Source organism: Hemicordylus capensis, chromosome 3 (assembly GCF_027244095.1).
Source record: "Hemicordylus capensis ecotype Gifberg chromosome 3, rHemCap1.1.pri, whole genome shotgun sequence".
NCBI lineage: Eukaryota > Metazoa > Chordata > Lepidosauria > Squamata > Cordylidae > Hemicordylus > Hemicordylus capensis.
Genome location: NC_069659.1, coordinates 99,427,573 through 99,446,936, shown reverse-complemented (window position 1 = coordinate 99,446,936; position 19,364 = coordinate 99,427,573). Strand labels below are relative to the sequence as shown.

General features: G+C 44.3%; 1 protein-coding gene across 1 annotated transcript; it reads right to left on the bottom strand.

Annotated features, from left to right (window-relative positions):
- Nucleotides 1–1,291: 1,291 nt before the first annotated feature.
- Nucleotides 1,292–4,573, bottom strand: LOC128350504 (uncharacterized protein K02A2.6-like). The gene is given in 3 exon segments (XM_053308927.1): nucleotides 1,292–3,524; nucleotides 3,526–3,856; nucleotides 3,859–4,573. Coding segments are annotated over 3 exon segments (3,279 nt in total).
- Nucleotides 4,574–19,364: the final 14,791 nt, after the last annotated feature.

Sequence of the window (19,364 nt, the reverse complement as noted above, 5' to 3'; positions counted from 1 at the left end):
TGTGAAAGTGCAGAATTAATTTTGAAAAGGTCAAATGTTAAAGTGGAAGATTGCGGTTAAGGCAGGTTTTACCACAGAATGGTTTCTTGAGACACTTGACCTTATTACAGATTTATCCCTGGAATGATGGTGTAAGCATGAACTAGAAAACAAAGCTAAATATGGATAAATAGTGGAATCCTATTTGGAAAGACACCACCTTACTATTGTTCCTTACTTACTTTTTTCTTTTTTTAAAAAAAAACACCCAAATTTTCTTGTCTTCCTAACTCAAAGCAATGGAATGCTGCCTTTATTTTAAAATAAACAGTATAATTACTTGTCAGAGTGCTGAGAGGGGAGAAAAGGTCAGAATTCTTAGGCATGTCAAGGCTGCTGACAAACAAAAGCAAAATAACCAGCCCTACAGCTTTACTGCAGAGTATTGCATGGGTAGTTTGCCATTGTTTTTTTGTTTTTAGAGGCTCTGTGCCTACAACAGCTGTATGATGGCACCTCCATTCAGTTAGGTACCATTCCAAAACATTCAGTAAACTGAATGCTTGTCAAGCTTTCTAGGTGGGTCATCAGGAATGGAACTTTGGTCTCTGGAACCAAACAACCCCACTTATAGCTACTCTCCCCCCATTTTCCCCCTCCAAGGCAGATGCATTAGTTCACGTTTGATTTATACTTTTATGTATCTTCAGATGAGTGTGACTCTTTGTTGTGTCCACAGATGCAATAAGTCAGACCAGCAACTGACGGGAGAATCTTTAGTGATTTTATTTCAGCTCTTTCTGCTTCAGAACTACACAACACAATAACGCTGGTCGCAGCCAGCTCTATATTTATACTCTGCAGAGCCAGCCCCCCAACCAGTACAAAATGGCAGGCTCTGCAATGATTGGTTCGTGATTTAACTTTATGCAACAAGCAACATTTAAACTCTCGCGATGCTTAACTGCTTGGACATAACATTCCTTCCCCCTTAGAAGGCGAAGTAATCTTTCCAATGCCCCGGGGGCCTGCGCTCTCTTTTGGACTGTCGGGGCGCGTTGACAGCCCCTTCTGTGCTAAGCTCTGTTGCTGGGACTGCCATAGGTACCCTATTGGCGGCCTCTGCAGACTCGGATTGCTCCTCACTTATTTCCTCTTGTTGGTGTGTTTCAGCTGGCGTCATCACCTGTTTGTTTCTACCCCCCGACTCACTGTCCTGCTCATTCTCCTGTTCCGAGTTACCCCCAGGCACCCGATGCCACAATTGCTCGGCATGATGCCTCCAGACTTGCCCCGATTCTGTTTGCACTCGCTATGATACAGGGCCAGTCTGTTCCACTATGCTCCCCCTAGTCCAGGCTGGACCAGGGGCATAGTTCCTGCAGTGGACCGGCTGGCCCAATAAAAAACTCTTAGGCGATGCCACGCCAATGTTTGTACCTCTATCCTCCCATCGTCCTGGGTCTAATTTGTCCAATAAGGTGACTGGTCGTCTCCGCATCAGCACTTCTGCAGGTGACTGACCCGATGCCAATGGCGTAACCCTGTAAGTTAGGAGGAATTGGCACAGATGCAGCTCTAAGTTCCCTGCTCCCATGCACCTGAGCGCTTCCTTTGTAGTCCTTACTAACCTTTCTACCTGCCCATTTGTCGCCGGATAGAATGGGGCTGAAGTCACATGCCTGACTGCATTCCTCCTTAAAAAATCCTGGAACTCTGCTGACATGAACGTAGAAGCACTGTCAGAGACTAACACATCTGGCAACCCAAAAGTGCTGAACAGTTGCCGTAATTTTCTTCTGGTGCCGGTAGAGGTCGTACCAACGACTGGAATGACTTCTAGCCATTTCGAATATGCATCAACAGCCAGCAAAAACATCGAACCTTTGAATGGACCTGCAAAATCTACATGGATCCTGGACCAAGCTCCCCTTGCAGTATTCCACTCCCTGAGCGGCAGCTGGGGCTCTTCTGGCCTTGACGCTTGGCATTCTGCACAATGCCCTATCCATTTTCCTACATCTAGATCCAACCTGGGCCACCAGAAATAGCTTTGTGCCAATGCCTTGGATTTCACAATTCCCGGATGGCTGATGTGTAAAACCTGTAAGACTTTATGTCTTAACCCTTCCGGTATCACAACTCGCAGGCCCCACAGCAAACAGTCGCGCTCTAAAGAGAGCTCGTCCTTTTTTTGATGGAATACCCTGAACTCGTCTGCTGGTGGTTTAGGTGGCCAACCCTGCTGTACCCATTTTTGCTCCCTGGCCAACATCAGGTCCCTGCCCGTTTCTCGGGCTATATCTACTGCCGTGACAGGAGGGCCAGGTAATGCCTCTATCAACAGAACTTGGTGGCCTGGCTCGTCCAGTACCTCAGAGGGCATGGGGGTTCTAGATAATGCATCCGCATGGCTGATAGCCGCCCCAGGATGATGTATTAAATTGAAATCGTACGCCTGCAAGAACATCGCCCAACGCAACATGCGGGGTGACAGGATCTGAGGGGTCTGTTTCCCTTGAATGAAAATGCCCAGGAGGGGTTTGTGGTCTGATACAATTGTAAATTTCCACCCATAAATAAAATCGTGGAACTTCCTTGTGCCTGCAATGATGGCCAACGCTTCCCAGTCTATCTGTGCATAATTCCTTTCAGTCTGAGTCAGTGACCTGGAATAAAATGCAATTGGCGCCTCTTTCCCATTACCCATATCGTGGCACAACACAGCCCCAACACCTACTGGGGATGCATCACATACTAACAATATGGGCTTCCTAGGGTCGAAATGAGTCAGAACAGCTTCTGATGTCAAGAGACCTTTTACCCTTTTGAATGCCTCCTCCTGGCGGGGGCCCCAATTCCACACAGTTTGTTTCTTAAGCAAGTGATGCAGCGGTTCAGCCCACTCCGCTTTCTGAGGTAAGAATGAATGATAGAAATTAAGCAAACCTAAGAACGCCTGCAGTTCCATTTTAGATGTGGGGCGGGCGGCCTCCCAGATAGCCCTGACTTTAGACTCTGATGGTCTAATTCCCTCAGACGTGACCCTAAAACTCAGGAATTCTACCTCTGTGGTATGCAAAACACATTTCTCCTTTTTAACTCGTAACCCCGCTTCCTGAAATCTTTGCAAAACCTCCCCCAGTTTCTTAGCCAGCTCCCTTTTGTTTTCTGCTGCAATGAGAACATCATCAAAATATGGCAACACCCCATCCAGTCCCTTCAACAGGCGCTCAACTAACACTTGAAAAATCCCGGGTGCAGCATTTACCCCAAATTGCAAATGATTAACCCGAAAAGCCCCTTTATGGGTTACTATGGCCTGGCAAAGCGCTGCTTCAGGAGTAACTGGCAATTGCTGATTAGCCTGAGCTAGGTCTAACTTAGCAAAACATTTGCCTCCGTGCAAGGAGGTCAACAAATGACCTACGACTGGGACCGGGTATGCATTTGCACGAATCGCCTTGTTGATAGTGCATTTGTAGTCCGCACAAATTCGAACCTCCCCGTTCGCCTTTAGCACCATCACTATCGGTGTTTCCCACGGGGTGGTCAATTGGTTCCAAGACCCCTTGGGCGACCAATTTGTCCAGCTCCGCCTCTATCCTGTCCTTTAGAGTGAACGGAACTCGCTGAGGCTTCAGTCTGATGGGCTGCACCCCTGGGTCTAAGTCGAATGCAATGGGTTGTCCCGTGAAGGTTCCTAATACTGGCTGGAACACCGCCTTGTATTCCTCACAGATGTCTTGGATAGGGTCAGGCTCGACGGCATGGATTCCTGTAAAAGAAATTCCCAGCGGCTCAAACCACTGGACCCCCAACAAATTATTTCTGCCCTGCTTAACCACTACTAAAGGCAGCTGAGCGGACAACCCCTTAAGGACACCTTAAGTGCACGTAGTCGGGGATGGGCAGCAGGCGGAATCTTCTGGAAATCCTTCTGTGACATGATCGAGTAAGATGTTCCCGAATTGATCTCCATCGAGATAGGCATTCCTTGAATTGAAACAGCCACAACAAATCTCTCTGTAGCTGCCTGCACTCTGGAGACCAACCGGCGGGCCGATGTTACCTTGGAAACGGACTGGTCTCTCCACTGGTGGCGCCTATCCCCTCGGCCCCCTTCAGCTCTCTGCCGGAAAACTTTCACTATGTGCCCCCGTTTGCCACAGCCGTGGCACTCAGCGTTCTTAAACGGGCATTTAGTGCGCACGTGGCGGTTCCCACACGCTTCACACGGGGCGATGGGACCCTTAGGGCCCTTGCTATCCTTCCACTGCACCTTCCCTACGTCGTCCTTGGCTTCGCTGGAATCGGTGGCTGAATCTGGGCTCCCTTGTTTTTGTACAGCGGAGCCCCCGGCGCTCGCCTCGGCAGCCCTCTGCTGAAAAACCTTGACCCCCGAATCTGCAGCTTCGGATGCAAGGGCCTCCTTCAGGACCTCCGCAAACGACAGGCTTTCCTGTTTCAAGAGCCGTCTCTGTGCCACCACATCCGCCAAACCCAGGAGCAGACGGTCCCGGAGGGCTTCCTCCAGGGCAGACCATTTACACGGAACGGCCACCAAATGAAGCGCTGCAGCGTAGTCTGCCATGGACTCTCCCGGCCGTTGGTCTCATCTATGAAACGCCAGCTGCACCGGAAAAATGGACACCGTGGGTTGGAGATGACCCCTCAGCGCATCCAAGATATCTTTCAGGGACACAGTCGCGATGTCCCGGGGCAGCAGGAGATTTACTGCCAACTCTAGGGTGGGCAAACCACAATGGGTGAGAAAACATGCCTTACGTCGTTCTTCGCCCTCTATCCGCTCAGCGATCAAAAAGTTGGTGAACTGCAGTTCATAGAGCTTCCACGTGTCAGGCTCCGAGAGGCAGAATGGCCCTATGGTGGGTGAGTGGGAACTCATCCTCAGACCTCGTCGCCAGTGTTGTGTCCACAGATGCAATAAGTCAGACCAGCAACTGATGGGAGAATCTTTAGTGATTTTATTTCAGCTCTTTCTGCTTCAGAACTACACAACACAATAACGCTGGTCGCAGCCAGCTCTATATTTATACTCTGCAGAGCCAGCCCCCCAACCAGTACAAAATGGCAGGCTCTGCAATGATTGGTTCGTGATTTAACTTTATGCAACAAGCAACATTTAAACTCTCGTGATGCTTAACTGCTTGGACATAACACTCTTAAGAACATTCCTATGCCTTTTAAAGTTATCCAGAGAAGCAAACTTGATGCAGGCATCTGCTCCACATTTTCCCTGTTCTAGCCATATGTTTAGATCAGAAAATGAAGTCACACCCAAGCTATATTCATGTGGTACTTATCATTTATTACAATTTTATCTCTCTCTTCCTTCAAAGAGCTGTACATGGTTCTGTCCTTGCCCATTTAATCCTTACAATTACTCAGGGAGGTATGTTAGGTAGTGGTTGGATGAGGTACTAGAGGCAGCAATTGCTTGAAGGGCACCTATAGTGTGTCATGGCAGAGCAGGGATTTGTATCCAGCTTCCTCTGGTCCACGGCCAAAACACAACATCACACTCATTCTCCTTGTTTGCAAGATCTTGCACATTTCTATGCGCATCTGCTCAAACAATATTTGTTCTTCCATTCATGGATGTCTGGCTTGCAGCCAAGGATCTTAACACTATGTGGTCAGTCCAGAGGAAGTTAAACAAGATTAAATCCCATTCAAATAAATGGAATTAAACACCCAGTTGAACACTGAATACATATTTGCGTTTTTAAAAGACAGTTTTCATGATGTAGTCAACAATATTCCCTCTCCCATTCCTTCCCCCAACTATTTTCAAAGATTTTATCCAGGGTCTTTTAACTGTGCATTTCCCCAGCTCCTTTCTCTGAAAGTTTGTCTTCACTGAAGTCATTAATGTTTGTATTGTAGTTTCCCCACACCATGGGATTACGTTCAAACCTCAGAAGAAAGAAGCAGCAAATAGAGAAAGCTCTGGAGTTCATGCTAGAGAATTGAGAGATAAGGTAGCTTCAGAGCCTTGAAATATCTTGGTATAGACTGGCAAATATGACACAGTAAGAGATTTAAAGCTATCCCCACCCCCCCAAGGAAATTCTTATGTAAAACACACATTTCTGTGTATGTGTCTCTGTAATACAGGAGAGAAGAGGTGCTGGGGAATAAGGACCATGTCCTATCAGCTCATCTCAAGACATTTTGCAGTCATAAAAGCCACAGAGGAAGCATCACTGCCACAAACAAAAAGATGGTTTGATTAAAAAAATGCAATAGAATAGACTATCTGAAAAGATATTCCTGACAGCTGTACATTATTAAACCATAATAAAGACCTAATGTTTTCATAGGACAGATATATATCTTCAATTAAAAAAAAAACAACTTATAAGAATTATAATATACTTAAAACTTTAATTGATATTATCAAGTTAATACAGTTAACTTTAATTGATATTTAATTGATATAGGTTAAAGTTTCTAGGAAAACTTAGATGAAACTTAATTTTCAATCAAGACTTACAAAAACCAACAATAGCAACCCAGTTCATTGAAATGAGCCACAAGAAAGAGAGCATACAGGTAAAGGTAATTTATGGCAGAACTTTACCCCCCCCCGTTAGTTAGTAAGTATGAGATCACAAAAAAGTTACTCATCAGGGCAATCACATGACTGGGTGGGCGGGGAGGAAGGCTGGTCCAACTCATCTTCTCCCAGCAGGCACGGGCTGCGAATGCACCTCTGGGGGGGAGGGGCGGCGGGCAGCTTCTTTAAGTGTAAATGGAGCCAGTGCTTCATGCCACCCAGTAGCCCCCGCGGCAGGGAATCGCCTCTGCCACTCACCTGGCCGCTGGCGGGGGCTCGCCTCCATGGGAGACAGGTAAGTGGCAGAAGTGATTCCCCGCCGCGGGGGCTGCTGGGCGGCATGGAGCACCGGCTCCGTTTACACTTAAAGAAGCTGCCCCCCGCCCCCCAGGAGGTGCATTCACGGCCCGCGCCTGTCCCCCAGACAATCACTTAAATGTTGCTGGAAGCGCAGACCGTGCTTCCAGACAATCCGTGACACACCATGGTACAGTGTGGAGCTCTGGAGGCTGGGATGATGAGTCCTGGGCTCCAGATTTCCCACAACGCAACATGTGACATGCATGGTGAATGGGGTGATGGTGGTTCTGTGTCTGCTGAGGCTGTGTTTCAATCCTATAAGCTAGGATGGAAAGCTGGGCGAGGTGGCACTGCCCTGCCGGGATTGGACACAATCCTGGTGGTTCTCACGCGCAGCCTAACACAGGTTGGGCATCCCTAGCCTGGGTAAGGGTGCATGTGAGAACAGCCTCATCTTCATTTGGTTCAGGAATTGCCTTTAAGGACACACTAAGGCTGTTCACAGGCTCACCCTAAGCCAGGCTAGGGAAACCCAGGCTGAGTTAGGCTGTGCATGAGAACTACTGGGATTGGGCCTGATCCCAGTGGGGCAGCGCTGCCTAGAGCAGCTTTTCAACCGAGTGAACCCTTAAACCAGGTTCAAGTGAGCCCTTAACCCGGATGAGCTCTTAACCCGGTTCCAGGATTGTGTGTTCACTGGGGCTGCATTCAGCCCCAGCAGACACAGAGACAGGCACATTGTGGGATATGCCGAGGCCGGGATGCATTGTCCCAGACTTCAGAGGCTGCACTGCACCACGCAGCGCGGCTTGTCTGGGAGCACAGTCTGCGCTCCTAGCAACATGTCAGTGATCCTCTGGGAGGAAAGTGAGTTCGACCATCTTTTCCCCCCTGCCCACCCTCCACCCATCCCCACCCCTCACGCACCCCGCCTGCCCCCATTATGTATGTGGAATGGCTTTTTATTTTTAAAAGTTGGCCTTTAATTGGACATTTATAGAGATGGCCTTAGGATGGTGGTAGCAATCAAAAGGCAGTTAACAAGCTATATTCCGTATCAGTCCTCCCCCTGGCTGATTACAATCTCCTTTTTATTTAAATTCAGACTTCATTCATTTAATGGTGTTTTGTGCCATTTCTCTCAGCTACTGAGATAAAGATATTCAAGGTATGCTTTGTGAGGACAAGAATCCATCACTCTTCAACTGTAAGGACTTGGAAGTGTTTCTTCTATAATTAATGCTGGTAGATGGCACATATTTGGTATATTAATATTATAACTTTACTTCTAAAACTATTAGAAGGACTGCTGCTCTAAGGAAATTGTGTATGCAGTCCCACAGATAAATTCAGTGCTAAATCCAATGTGGTCAACCTGGCAGTTGGCCCCAGGCATCCTGAAATAAACAGCATTACAATGTTAACAATGCATAGTTTTATCTGGATTTGAAGTAAATACTTCTGCTTCAGCCACAAACTGTTTGCTTCTTACAGACATTTGTATAACACTTTTTCTAATCCTAAAGCAGTTTACATAAAACATATATTTGAAATATTTAACATATAAACACATAATTAATAATAGTTTAATTCAACAAAACTCAACAAAAACGGCACAGCTTACCAATAAAAACTACCTCCTGTGACTATTATATTCATTTTAATTGCCTATGTGAATATTTCATGTGAAATATTAAAATATCAATAATCTTTTGGTTTAAGACGAAAGTTAGGTTGTTTACAGTTTTCACTCATGCTCTCAAAAGTATGGAAATTGAGGTTAAAGTGGTCATTTTAATTATGGTGCCATGTAAGCAGTTAATATTCTATCTATCTATCTATCTAATTTATACCCCGCCCAAACTTATGTCTTGGGCGGCCAACAACAATTAAAACACACATAAAAGTTAAAACAGTTCAACATATAACACTTATAAAAGTTAAAACAATGCAATAATTCAAAAACCATAAAATTAAACAAACAGTATTTTGTTTTTACCTGAGAAAGCTTGGGTAAAAAAGAAGGTTTTCAAATGTTTTTTTTAAAATAGCCAGAGCTGGGGAGGATCATAACTCAACAGGGAGCGCATTCCATAATCTCAGGGCAGCAACCAAGAAGGCCCATCTCTGTGTCACCACCAAACGAGTTGGCGGTAACTGGAGACGGACCTCCTCAGATGACCTCAATGGGCGGTGGGGTTTGTAGTGAAGAAGATGTTCTCTTAAATACTTGGTACAGTATCCTGTATTATGCTGGCTTTATACATTATATTCCAGGCACCCATGCTATGATTTGGTCTTTCAGCTTGATATTGGGTTGGGGAGAGATGCACACAGGCACAACTCAACAGATCAGCTTCACCAATCACTGACTAGAGATGCACCTGACAAAGTTCTGCCTGATGCATCTTTACAAGTCAAAATGCTTCCCCCAAATGCTACCAGCTATTGTAAATGTCCAGGTAGGAATTCAACAGTTGTAGCATCTATAATCACTTGCTACAAAAGCACCTGATGGATCTCTGTCTGAAGTTTTGGGACATTATCTGCAGTATTCAGCAAATGGGTTGTGCCATGTGACATAAGTGGTGCAACCATTTAGCCAACACAACTCAACAGAACCTCCTGTTTTCAAGCAGTTTAGTCTTTTCATTTTTTGCAACTAGATGCTCAGACAAACACAAAAGTGTATTAGTAGTAGTAGTAATTAATTTTTTTAAGTTATCCTAGATCCTTGGAAAGGGCCTGATAAATAATAATAATTAATAATACCATGGGCTTGCTTGTTAGAGCTGTGCCTCAATTGAACTGTACTATCTTCTTTCATTTTGGTGTGGTATGTTTTCAAGCTGTATCTCAGTCAATTCTTGACAGATCTGCACCAAATTAGGAGAGCTGGTGAGGCTTGTCACCTAGTGACTCTGTCCCAAATTTCAGAGAGTCTAGACTCCTAGTTTTGTGACTGATAGTATCTTCAGGGCTTAAGGTGGGAGAACTATACAGGCACTTCCACACCTGCAGAATAACCACCATAGCAATGTAAGTGCAAATATCATATACTGATATTGAGCAAAATATATTAATTGCTCTTTCTCAGTCATTTCTCATCTAGAGTGGACAGTGATGCTTGTATCCTAGTTAAAATGTACAAAACACAGGGCATCGTGGATGACTGGAGTGGACTTTATGACTATCAGAATATTCAGAGCTTATAATGGCGGAATTTAGTTTTTTCACCTCCACTATTTTACACCTTTACACTCTTGTGTATGCACGGTATACACTGTTATGATGCCATAGAGGTTCAAAAACGTTGGGTGCAATAGCTGCCTTTCATGTTAATCAAGCTAAGCTCCCCTCCTCCCTCCCAAATGAGTGCACACAACTCATTTGGGAGGGAGGAGGGGAGCTGTAAGGAGCTCTCTCTTGCTGTTCCTCCACTCAGCAGAAGCTGATTTAAGGTAAAATGGGGGAACTGCCTCCCCCACCACAACCCTCCCAGTCCTTGCTGCAGCCGCCCCATTCTGCCACGCAGGCAGTGGCATTTTAATGTAAAAGGGGAGACTTGACTCTCGTCCCCCGCCCCCTGCAGCAGCTGCTGTATGGCCTCCACTGGCTGCCCCCTATCCTGCCACTGTGGCGGCATTTAGAAATAAAAGGGGGGCTTCATCTTCGCCACCCCTACCCTCCTCGCTGGGGCGGTGGGGGTGAAAAATCCTTGTCCACCTCTGGGTAGCAAAAGGCTTAATCTGCCCCTGGGTGGAGGGTGCCTTTCTAGATAGAAATGGTCTCCATGTCTCCTAAACGTTATTCATTTGAACATGAAGTTTAGAACAATCTTTTCTGTGAATATATTGTGCTAGCCCAAGTGGGTCTATGAAGCGGGTTACATATTCTACACTTTTGTATTTGCTTATGAAACCATAAGCAGCCAGATTAGTATTCCAACCTGTCAAAAAAGCCCAATTATCAGTAATTAGTAGGATGTTCTACAATTCATGTTGAATATCAGCATGAAAAGAAAAGGACGTCAGATGACATTATGATGAAGAATCTGAACTATAGACGTAAAAGTCCACATATTATGTGCTCTGCAGTCCTTGCACCCTCACTGGACTGGGCCTTGGAGTGGTGTTCTCCAGGCGCTGTCATGTTGAGACTTACTGAAAGAAGCATCATCTTACATTGGAATCCATGTAGCTTTGTGAGCAACTGCTCCAGTTCTTTCTCCTTCAGTGCAGTCTTGGGTGGGTGGGCAAACAGAATGTGAACATTTTAGAAATGGTAATGGTTCCAGGTTCAAGCTTGCTTAACTATGGCTAATTTTAAATTACTTGGTGATATAGATTAAGTATTTAGTGAATGACAAAAGAACATTTTTTTAAAAAGCTTTACTGAATAAAAGGGAGACTATTCAGAATATGCAGAATAAGACTGTATTCATTAAATAATAGAAAACAAGTCAAAACACTGGGTGTGATGAAACAAGGTAAATCAAAATAATATAAACAACATGCATGAAGGCTGCAATCCCATGTATACTTAACTGGGAGGAAGTTTCACTGAAGTCAGTGGGACTTACTTCGAAGTAAACATGCATGGGATAGAGGTAATCAAGGGTGGTGGGAATGAAATGGAATAGAAAAGGAAAAGGAATACAGACATTCAGCCAATTGAAGAATAATGTTAAAGTTAAGGAAGAAGGGACCTGTCTGCTTCTCAGAGGCATCTGGTGGGCCACTGTGTGAAACAGGATGCTGGATTAGCCCTGGGCAGGGCTGTTCTTACATTCTGAAGAACTAAAGAAATAACATTTTAATCTACCAGAAATGATCAAGATACTGAGTAGAGATAAGAAGGGCGCTGCAAGATATTTCCCTGCTCCGGATAATGGTATAGGGTAAAGTGTGCCATCGAATCGGTGTCGACTCCTAGAGACCACAGAACCCTGTGGTTGTCTTTGGTAGAATACAGGAAGGGTTTACTATTGCCATTTCCCGTGCAGTATGAAACAATACCTTTCAGCATCTTCTTATATAGTTGCTACCCGATATAGGTTTCTGGGAAACATACCAGCAGGGATTCGAACCAGCAATCTCTGGCTTGCTAGTCAAGTCATTTCCCCGCTGAGCCATTAGGTGGCTGCGGATAGTGGTATATGCAGATGGAGGTAGGCTTTGGTGCAGGCATCTCTAGCTGGGTATGGAATTGTACATGCAAATGGATAGCGCATGCCACATGCGCCAGGAGTGTGCTTGTATAGTCTTTAGCAAAGCTGAATTCCTGCTTCTTGGGAGAGGTAGAAGGAGCCTGAATTCAGTCCCTCCTGCTTCTCCTTCCCTGCCAAACAGCTGATTTGCCCAGCTTCAGGTTTTTTAAAAACATCCCAGCCAGGGCATGGTCTGAGGGTACATGAGACAACCACTTTGTGGCAGCTAAGCACGTTTAGGTCTGGTCAGTGGCCTGGAGGAAAACCCTGCTAACTCGGCAAACAGGCACCTTTTAATGTGGTGATTCTCTTTATTTAGCAGGGGGAGAGTAACTGGCCCTATCCACCCCCAGCATAGTACCTCTAGTGACTGTTGCTGGTGTCTGTCATGTTTCTTTTTAGATTGTGAGCCCTTTGGGGACAGGGATCCATCTTATTTAATTGTTATTTCTGTGTAAACCATCCTAAGACATTTTTGGATGGGTGGTATAGAAATCGAATGAATGAATGAATGAATAAATAAATAAAAATAAATCCCACATAAACCACCTTGAGTTCCATAATGGAAAAAAAGTGGGATATAAATAGAATGAATGAATGAATGAATGAATGAATGAATGAAGACTATACACATGCAACCCTGGCTGTTCTATGCATAGTTTATTATTAGTTTGTAGCCAATGATAGTGAAATAAAGCTATTCTATGCATGGATGTCTAAAGGATTTGCTACATTATTTGTTCTAAGCAAACATTGCTAGAATGTCTCTTCCATCGACTATATTTAAAATATGAATAAACAACATCATTTTCGCACCACAGACATGATGTGTCTGAAATCTAAGCAGCATTTTGTCAAGCCAAAAATGAAAATAGTCTGTCCTAAATAAGGGCCCTATGCTGGCATGCGATGAAAGTTCTTGATTTTGCAAAACAGAAAGAGAAAGGTGAAGTGAGAAAGTTATATGTCATTATGACTGTTGGAAGCTTTTAAAAACCTACTATAAATAAAATTCTCACTTCTTTTAGTTTGTTAAGAAATCATGACTAATATGAATATTACAAATGCTATTTATTAATGGTCAGGCTACATAATTCACTACACTATAATAGAAAGGTCACCGATGCCTTGGTTATCTGGTTAAAATGTGTGTGTTTATCTTTTAGAGGAGATTGCAGATGCTTCTTTCCTATCCTATGCTGCTTCCACCGAAATCTCTCTTGGTTTCCTTTTCTCTCTGCTTCTGTATTCTCTCAGACATGTAGTCCTGCTACCAGCATTACATCTTCTTAAAGCCTTTTTGTGCTTGCCTGATTCCTGACTTGAGGACAGCCTTCTTGGGAGCTGAACTACAAGTGTGCATGTCCCCTGAGCCTCTGAGAATGTTAAGCGGAAGATTGCATGGATGCCTTATGTCTTTTCCATTTAAAGGGGGAATTCCCACTTGTACAAGACTGTCTTTACTGGGGTAGTTTTGTTTTACTCTGTATTCATTATTAAACTTCACTGTTATTTTTGTAAATGGTCTATGATGTGCTTTAATTTAATTTAATCTCTGCTGCAGCTTTTGCTTTTAATTGTTTTGTTTGCAAGCAATGACATCCTCACAGTTCTGCAGTCTTTGCAACATCCTCTGCCATTATAAGATCCACTAAATCATGTGTTTTGTGTACTCTTAGGGGTAAAGTATAGGTGACACAGAGTTTATTGCAACACTTATTTTTGTGTTACACTATTAGGACTAAAGTATAAGTGACATTTCTACTGAGGGTTATTTTTTAAAAAGAAATTTTAAAATGTGTTAAAAATAAAATAAATAATAAATTAAATGATAAATGATAAATTGAAAAGCCGCCTTGGAGACTGTAATTTACAAGAGGAAGAGCAGCATTTAACCTTCGGAACCATAACCTACCAGCTGCTTAACAGTAGGCGGGAAGAAAGAGGGTCCCTATGTCTTCTCCCTTGCAGTGAGGAAAGCACCTTAGGAAAGAGGATTTTTAGGTGAAAAATGACCAGAGTGGATTAATCAACTCCATGTGATCATGCAGTGACAGGGTAGTGGATGACTTGAAAGAGAGACGTGTGTCCACATATAATATGGAGGAGAGGCCAACAGATCTTTTGTTCAAACCAGGCTTCAGTAAGTAATAGGAGTCCCTGGTATATTGTTTACTTACCGTACAGGATTTCACTACATTATGGACACAGAATAATACTTAGCACTTTCAAATGTTCTAAGTGCTTCATATGAATTATCTTCTTGTAATTCTTACAACAACTCTGTAAGGTAAGTATTACTAGCCTCATATTGTAACTGGAAAGCTGAGGCAGAAAGGGAGTGGTGGAGGAGAGTTTCAGGAAAGTCTTGCTTCACAGCTCAGTCCCTTAGACACTATACAGTGGTGGCTGGTGAAGGCAGTGCGGGGGGTAGGGCTGTCAGGTACAGGTGGTGAAAATAGTCAAAATCTGTCACCAAGAAAATGGAAATAGTTGGTGCTGTTCACCAAAAAAAGTATCAATTTTGCATTTAAAAATAGTATAAAATTTGCATATGCGAATTGGTATAATATATGCAAGCTTGCTAAAAACAGCATTATTTGAGAATAAATACAACGTACACACCCCTTCTAATAGCATTAGTGTCTCTCACAGTTCAAACACCAGCCTTCCTACGGGATCACAGAATTGTATGGGACAAATGGTGCATTTTCTTTTCATTTTCAAAAGGGCGGGAAACCACCACAGAACCCTTTCTACACAGTTCAAACATCTTATTTATTTAGACTATCTTATTTGTGTATTATTTATTTTTTAATGTAAACTGCTTTGAGAACTTTGGTTGAAGAGCAGTATATAAATATCCATAGTAGTAGTCATAACTTCTGGATCACAGAATCCCATGGGGCAAGTGGTGCATTTCAATTTTATTTTGGGGGGGGGGCGCACCCCTTCTCCACAGCAACACTAGCCTCCCCTGCCACAGTGGTGCATATAGGGGAAGCACAAGTTTCCTGACCTGGAGGGAGCTTGCTGGCTGTGCACCGCAGCTGTAGAGCAGCAGAGTAAGAAGAAGTTCCTCCTTGGGCCCACTGGGCCAGTCACAGCAAGTCACTGAGAAAAAGAGAAGGCAGGCTGCTGCAAAAAACACGTGGTTGTGGAAATGGGATGGGAATTGCCAGCACAGCCACAGCACACAAATGAACTTCTTCTGCCACCTCACAGCAAATGTTATACATAAGTAAGCCCATTGTTTCCAATGGGCCTACCCATGGGTAACAGCCACTGACTGATTTGAGTCACTTGGTGCTTGCATCGGGATTGCTGGAACTCTGGAAACTCCCTCCAGCACAGAAATTGTTGCAGGGGGTTTAAAATAGTTGCAAATCTGGGGACAAAGTCCACATCTAGGAACCTTAGCAGGGTAACTGGTCTTGTGGTAGCAAGTATGACTTATCCCCTTAGCTAAGCAGGGTCTGCCCTGGTTGCATATGAATGGGAGACTTGATGTGTGAGCACTGTAAGATATTCCCCTTAAGGGATGGAGGCGCTCTGTGAAGAGCAGAAGGTTCCAAGTTCCCTCCCTGGCTTATCCAAGATAGGGCTGAGAGAGATTCCTGCCTGCAACCTTGGAGAAGCTGCTGCCAGTCTGTACAGACAATACTGAGCTAGATGGACCAAGGGTCTGACTCAGTATATGGCAGCTTCCTATGTTCCGAAGTACCTTTAACAGTCTTAACCAGTGATACCTCCAGCACCTGATTGCTGCAGGGAGAAGAGGTGCCCCACCCAGCATTCCATGCAGCGGCAGCTGCCCTGCCCATGCCTGCCCACTACTCATGTGCATCAGCCATTTGCATCGTCAGCATGGTGCTGCTGACCATGCAAATGGCTGCTGTATAAGCGTGGCGGGCAGCTGAGTATTTCATGTATATCCAGTATGCAAATATCCCAGAGACAACAAGGGTAGCACTTTGCTTGGTGCATGCAATCATGGGGATGGGGTTCTAGCTGCTTTGCATGCAGAAGGTGGGGTTTTTTTGCCTGCAGAAAGTGCAGGAGGTATAGCTGCTTTTTCATGCAGAAGATGCTGAGCATCATCTGCTTTACATGCAGAAGGTCTCAGGTTCAGCTCTTGGCATCTCTAGATAGGACTGGGAAAGACTTGTGCCGGAAACCTTGAAGAGCTGCTGCCAGTCAGTGTAGACCACACTGAGCTAGATGGACCACAGTATAAGACAGCTTCCTATGCTCAGCAAGCAATATTATGGCAAGGGCTGTGGGTATAGGACTCAGAGACATAGCTATAATTGAACAGGGGGTACCAATGTTCCTGGATCTCTGAGGGAAGGGGACCTACCAGTTGGGTGACAGCTTGCTCTTTGCTGTCCCCCTCATGCTGTTACCTGAGCAAATGACCATTGACACGGATAGTGAAAGAGACAAAGGTTTATTTCTCAGCGCTGAGGACGACCCCTGGTGCCTTTTGGCTAAAGTCCAAGGAGCGTACCTCTTACAGACTAACAAGAGTTTATAAAGATTTTCCTCCACCCCTAGGCATCAACATTCAGCCCCAAAGAACCAATCAGTTCACCACATTCGTACATATGCTTGCATAGAGGCTGGACTTTGCGCTCTAAGTTTCTAAGTTTCTATTTCACAGCAGAGAGATAATTAATTAATAGGAGAAGCCTTCACATTCCTAGAACAATGCAGTTACTATTCAGGGGAGCCTATCTCTCCCCGCTGATGCAAACCCCCACTTGTTCTGCTCTGGGCAGATAGCTGACCCAACACTTTCGTTTGGTCTGTACTTTTCCATCCCACAGAGGCACTGACTTGCAAACACACTTTCTACAAAGCAATTACAAAGCAGCTTTCTATTAATGCTACACATGTCACATCTCCCCCCTTAAGAACCTTCTAATTATAAAATTCAAGGTTCTTCCTCAAGCCTCCTTAATTCTTCAGTGGCAATTTTCATATACATCACACACATATCCTTAACCACCCATATCTGGCATGATTTGATATATATATATAAATTTTACACATAACAGCAAAGTGTACATATAAAGATCATACAACTTATAGCAAGCAACATGATTTTAACCCATCTTTATCCCAAATAAAGTATAAATAACAGTCTTGCATTGTGGAACCAGATGCTTCTGGTGATTAATGGGTTATCAGCTTGTGGAAAGCGATAGCAATGACAAGTCATGTATAATCACACTGATTAATACAAGTGTCTATAAAATTTTAGGTAAGGCTTGGGCCAGCTTAATGTCTTAGAGCATAAAGGGATCAGTAACTTGGGGATAGGTGCAGACTTGCAGGTAAATGCTCTGGTTGAAACAATGAGATGATTGGCACAATATATAAGTGAAACAATAAGGAAATGACTGGAGAGCAAGCATGTGAGGTCCATGACCTTACAGCACAGGAGATAGCAAGGTTTTCAACATAATGATAGCACATAGTCACTACAAGAAAGTAATATAAGAAAGTGGTGCAAATCATCAACTCCCACCCCCCTTAGTGTCCTCTAAAGTCTGTCATGGCCAAAAAGGAAGCCATGGAGAGCTTTAGAATTCAAAATCTAAAAGTCCTTGGTAAGGAAAAATATATTTTAGTCCTTCAGTTGAGAACCAAATGCTCTTGTAAAACGTTGCAGGATTTTGGCTATCCTGATCCGTGTTGTTTTGGCTTGTTTGGCTAGTGTCCACAGACAAGCTTAAATGTTCATGTGTTTGGGAGCCTTGACTCCCTCCCCTTGTGGGCAATCTGAAATAGTGTCTTTGGCAGAATTAGAAATAGTGTCTTTGGCAAGGTATCTTACCCAGGTAGGATGGTTCCAGGGCTTTACAGCTTAGGGAAATGCTGTTACGTGTATGACTCCACAGAAAAGTGAACAAGTTGGCTTGCTTGTTTGTTATCAGGCAGTCTTCAGGCGTTTGTTGTCTATCCTTCTCCTATAACACTTGGAAGCAGGAAGATGAACTGTGCATTAGGCCTTCTTCCTCGAACACAGGACAGGGTAGTAGATAGACGTTCTGTCACCATTGGGTTGGACTGGAAATGCAGATAGGGACTGCCCCCGGGTAGCTGCTGCTGCTGATTGTTAGTTTTCCTGGGTCACTGTTGATGGAGACTCCCTTGGGATCACATTCTGGCGATGGATCCAGGTATTCCTTCGATCTGGGGAGGAACAATCCTTCTTGGAAAGACAATTCATGGCACTGTTGGTTGCAAACCTGTTTACTTGAGAGAAAGACAGGCAAGTGAGTTGCCAATTCCCTCCCCCCCATGTAGGGACAGCATCCTGAGACTAAGTCTCTGGGTGCCAACCGTTAGCACAAAAGGAAAAGTCAAGTTTTCAAGGCAAATAATACAAAGGATGGATAAAACCTGAGGCTATTTTCAATTTGGTCTTTTGGCATTTTTTTCTTTTTCCAATTTATATTTTTGTTTTCCTGCTTGCCCTGGGCCCCCCCTTTCCCTGAAGACCAGAACAGGGGATGATGTCTTCATTTGAGGCTTGGTGGCCAGGCGTGAGGCTGTGTGTGGGGGCTGGTGCTTCTTGGAGGCTGGCTGGCTTGTGTTGTAGGCTGGTTTTTGATCACGAGAACAAAACAGCAATCCTGGGCAATAGCAAAGCAATAAAGTCAAAAAGAAAAAAGGCATTCACATTTTTCACCCCCCTTGTGAGTTTGGGGTTTTGAGGAGGCATTAAAGCCTTTCAGGTCAATCACAGTCACTGCTAACAAAGTCCAGTTTCCATGTGGCATCTCACATTCTCTTCTGCATCCTGTTTTTCCTCTTTACAACAACCCTGTGAGGCAGGCCAAATCATTTGAGTTGTAGGCTCTGTGTCGCCCAGCAAGTGTCTTGGCTGAATGAGGATTTGGACTCGGGTTTTCCCGGTCTTAATCCAGCACTCTAACCACTGCACTACGTTGGCTGACAATCATACTTACAGTCCTTCGTCAGGGCAATCAATCTCCATCCAGTATAACTGACTTCATCGTCAGTAACGTGTAGATAGTTGTGGTGTCCCAGTTCTCCATCTTTAGCCTCATAATTAACCAGTCACTGATGGATTCAAGTTTGGGTTTGACATTTCTGTAAAGTGAAAACAACCTCTCGAGACAAGGAAAAAGATAGCCCACAGTCAATCCCTGCCCTCTGTTTACCCACAGCTTGGGCATTACCTGACTTGGCATGTCCAGTGAGATACTATACCTTGGTAAAGTAGGATTGTTTACTACACAAATTACACAGGCTGTTGCC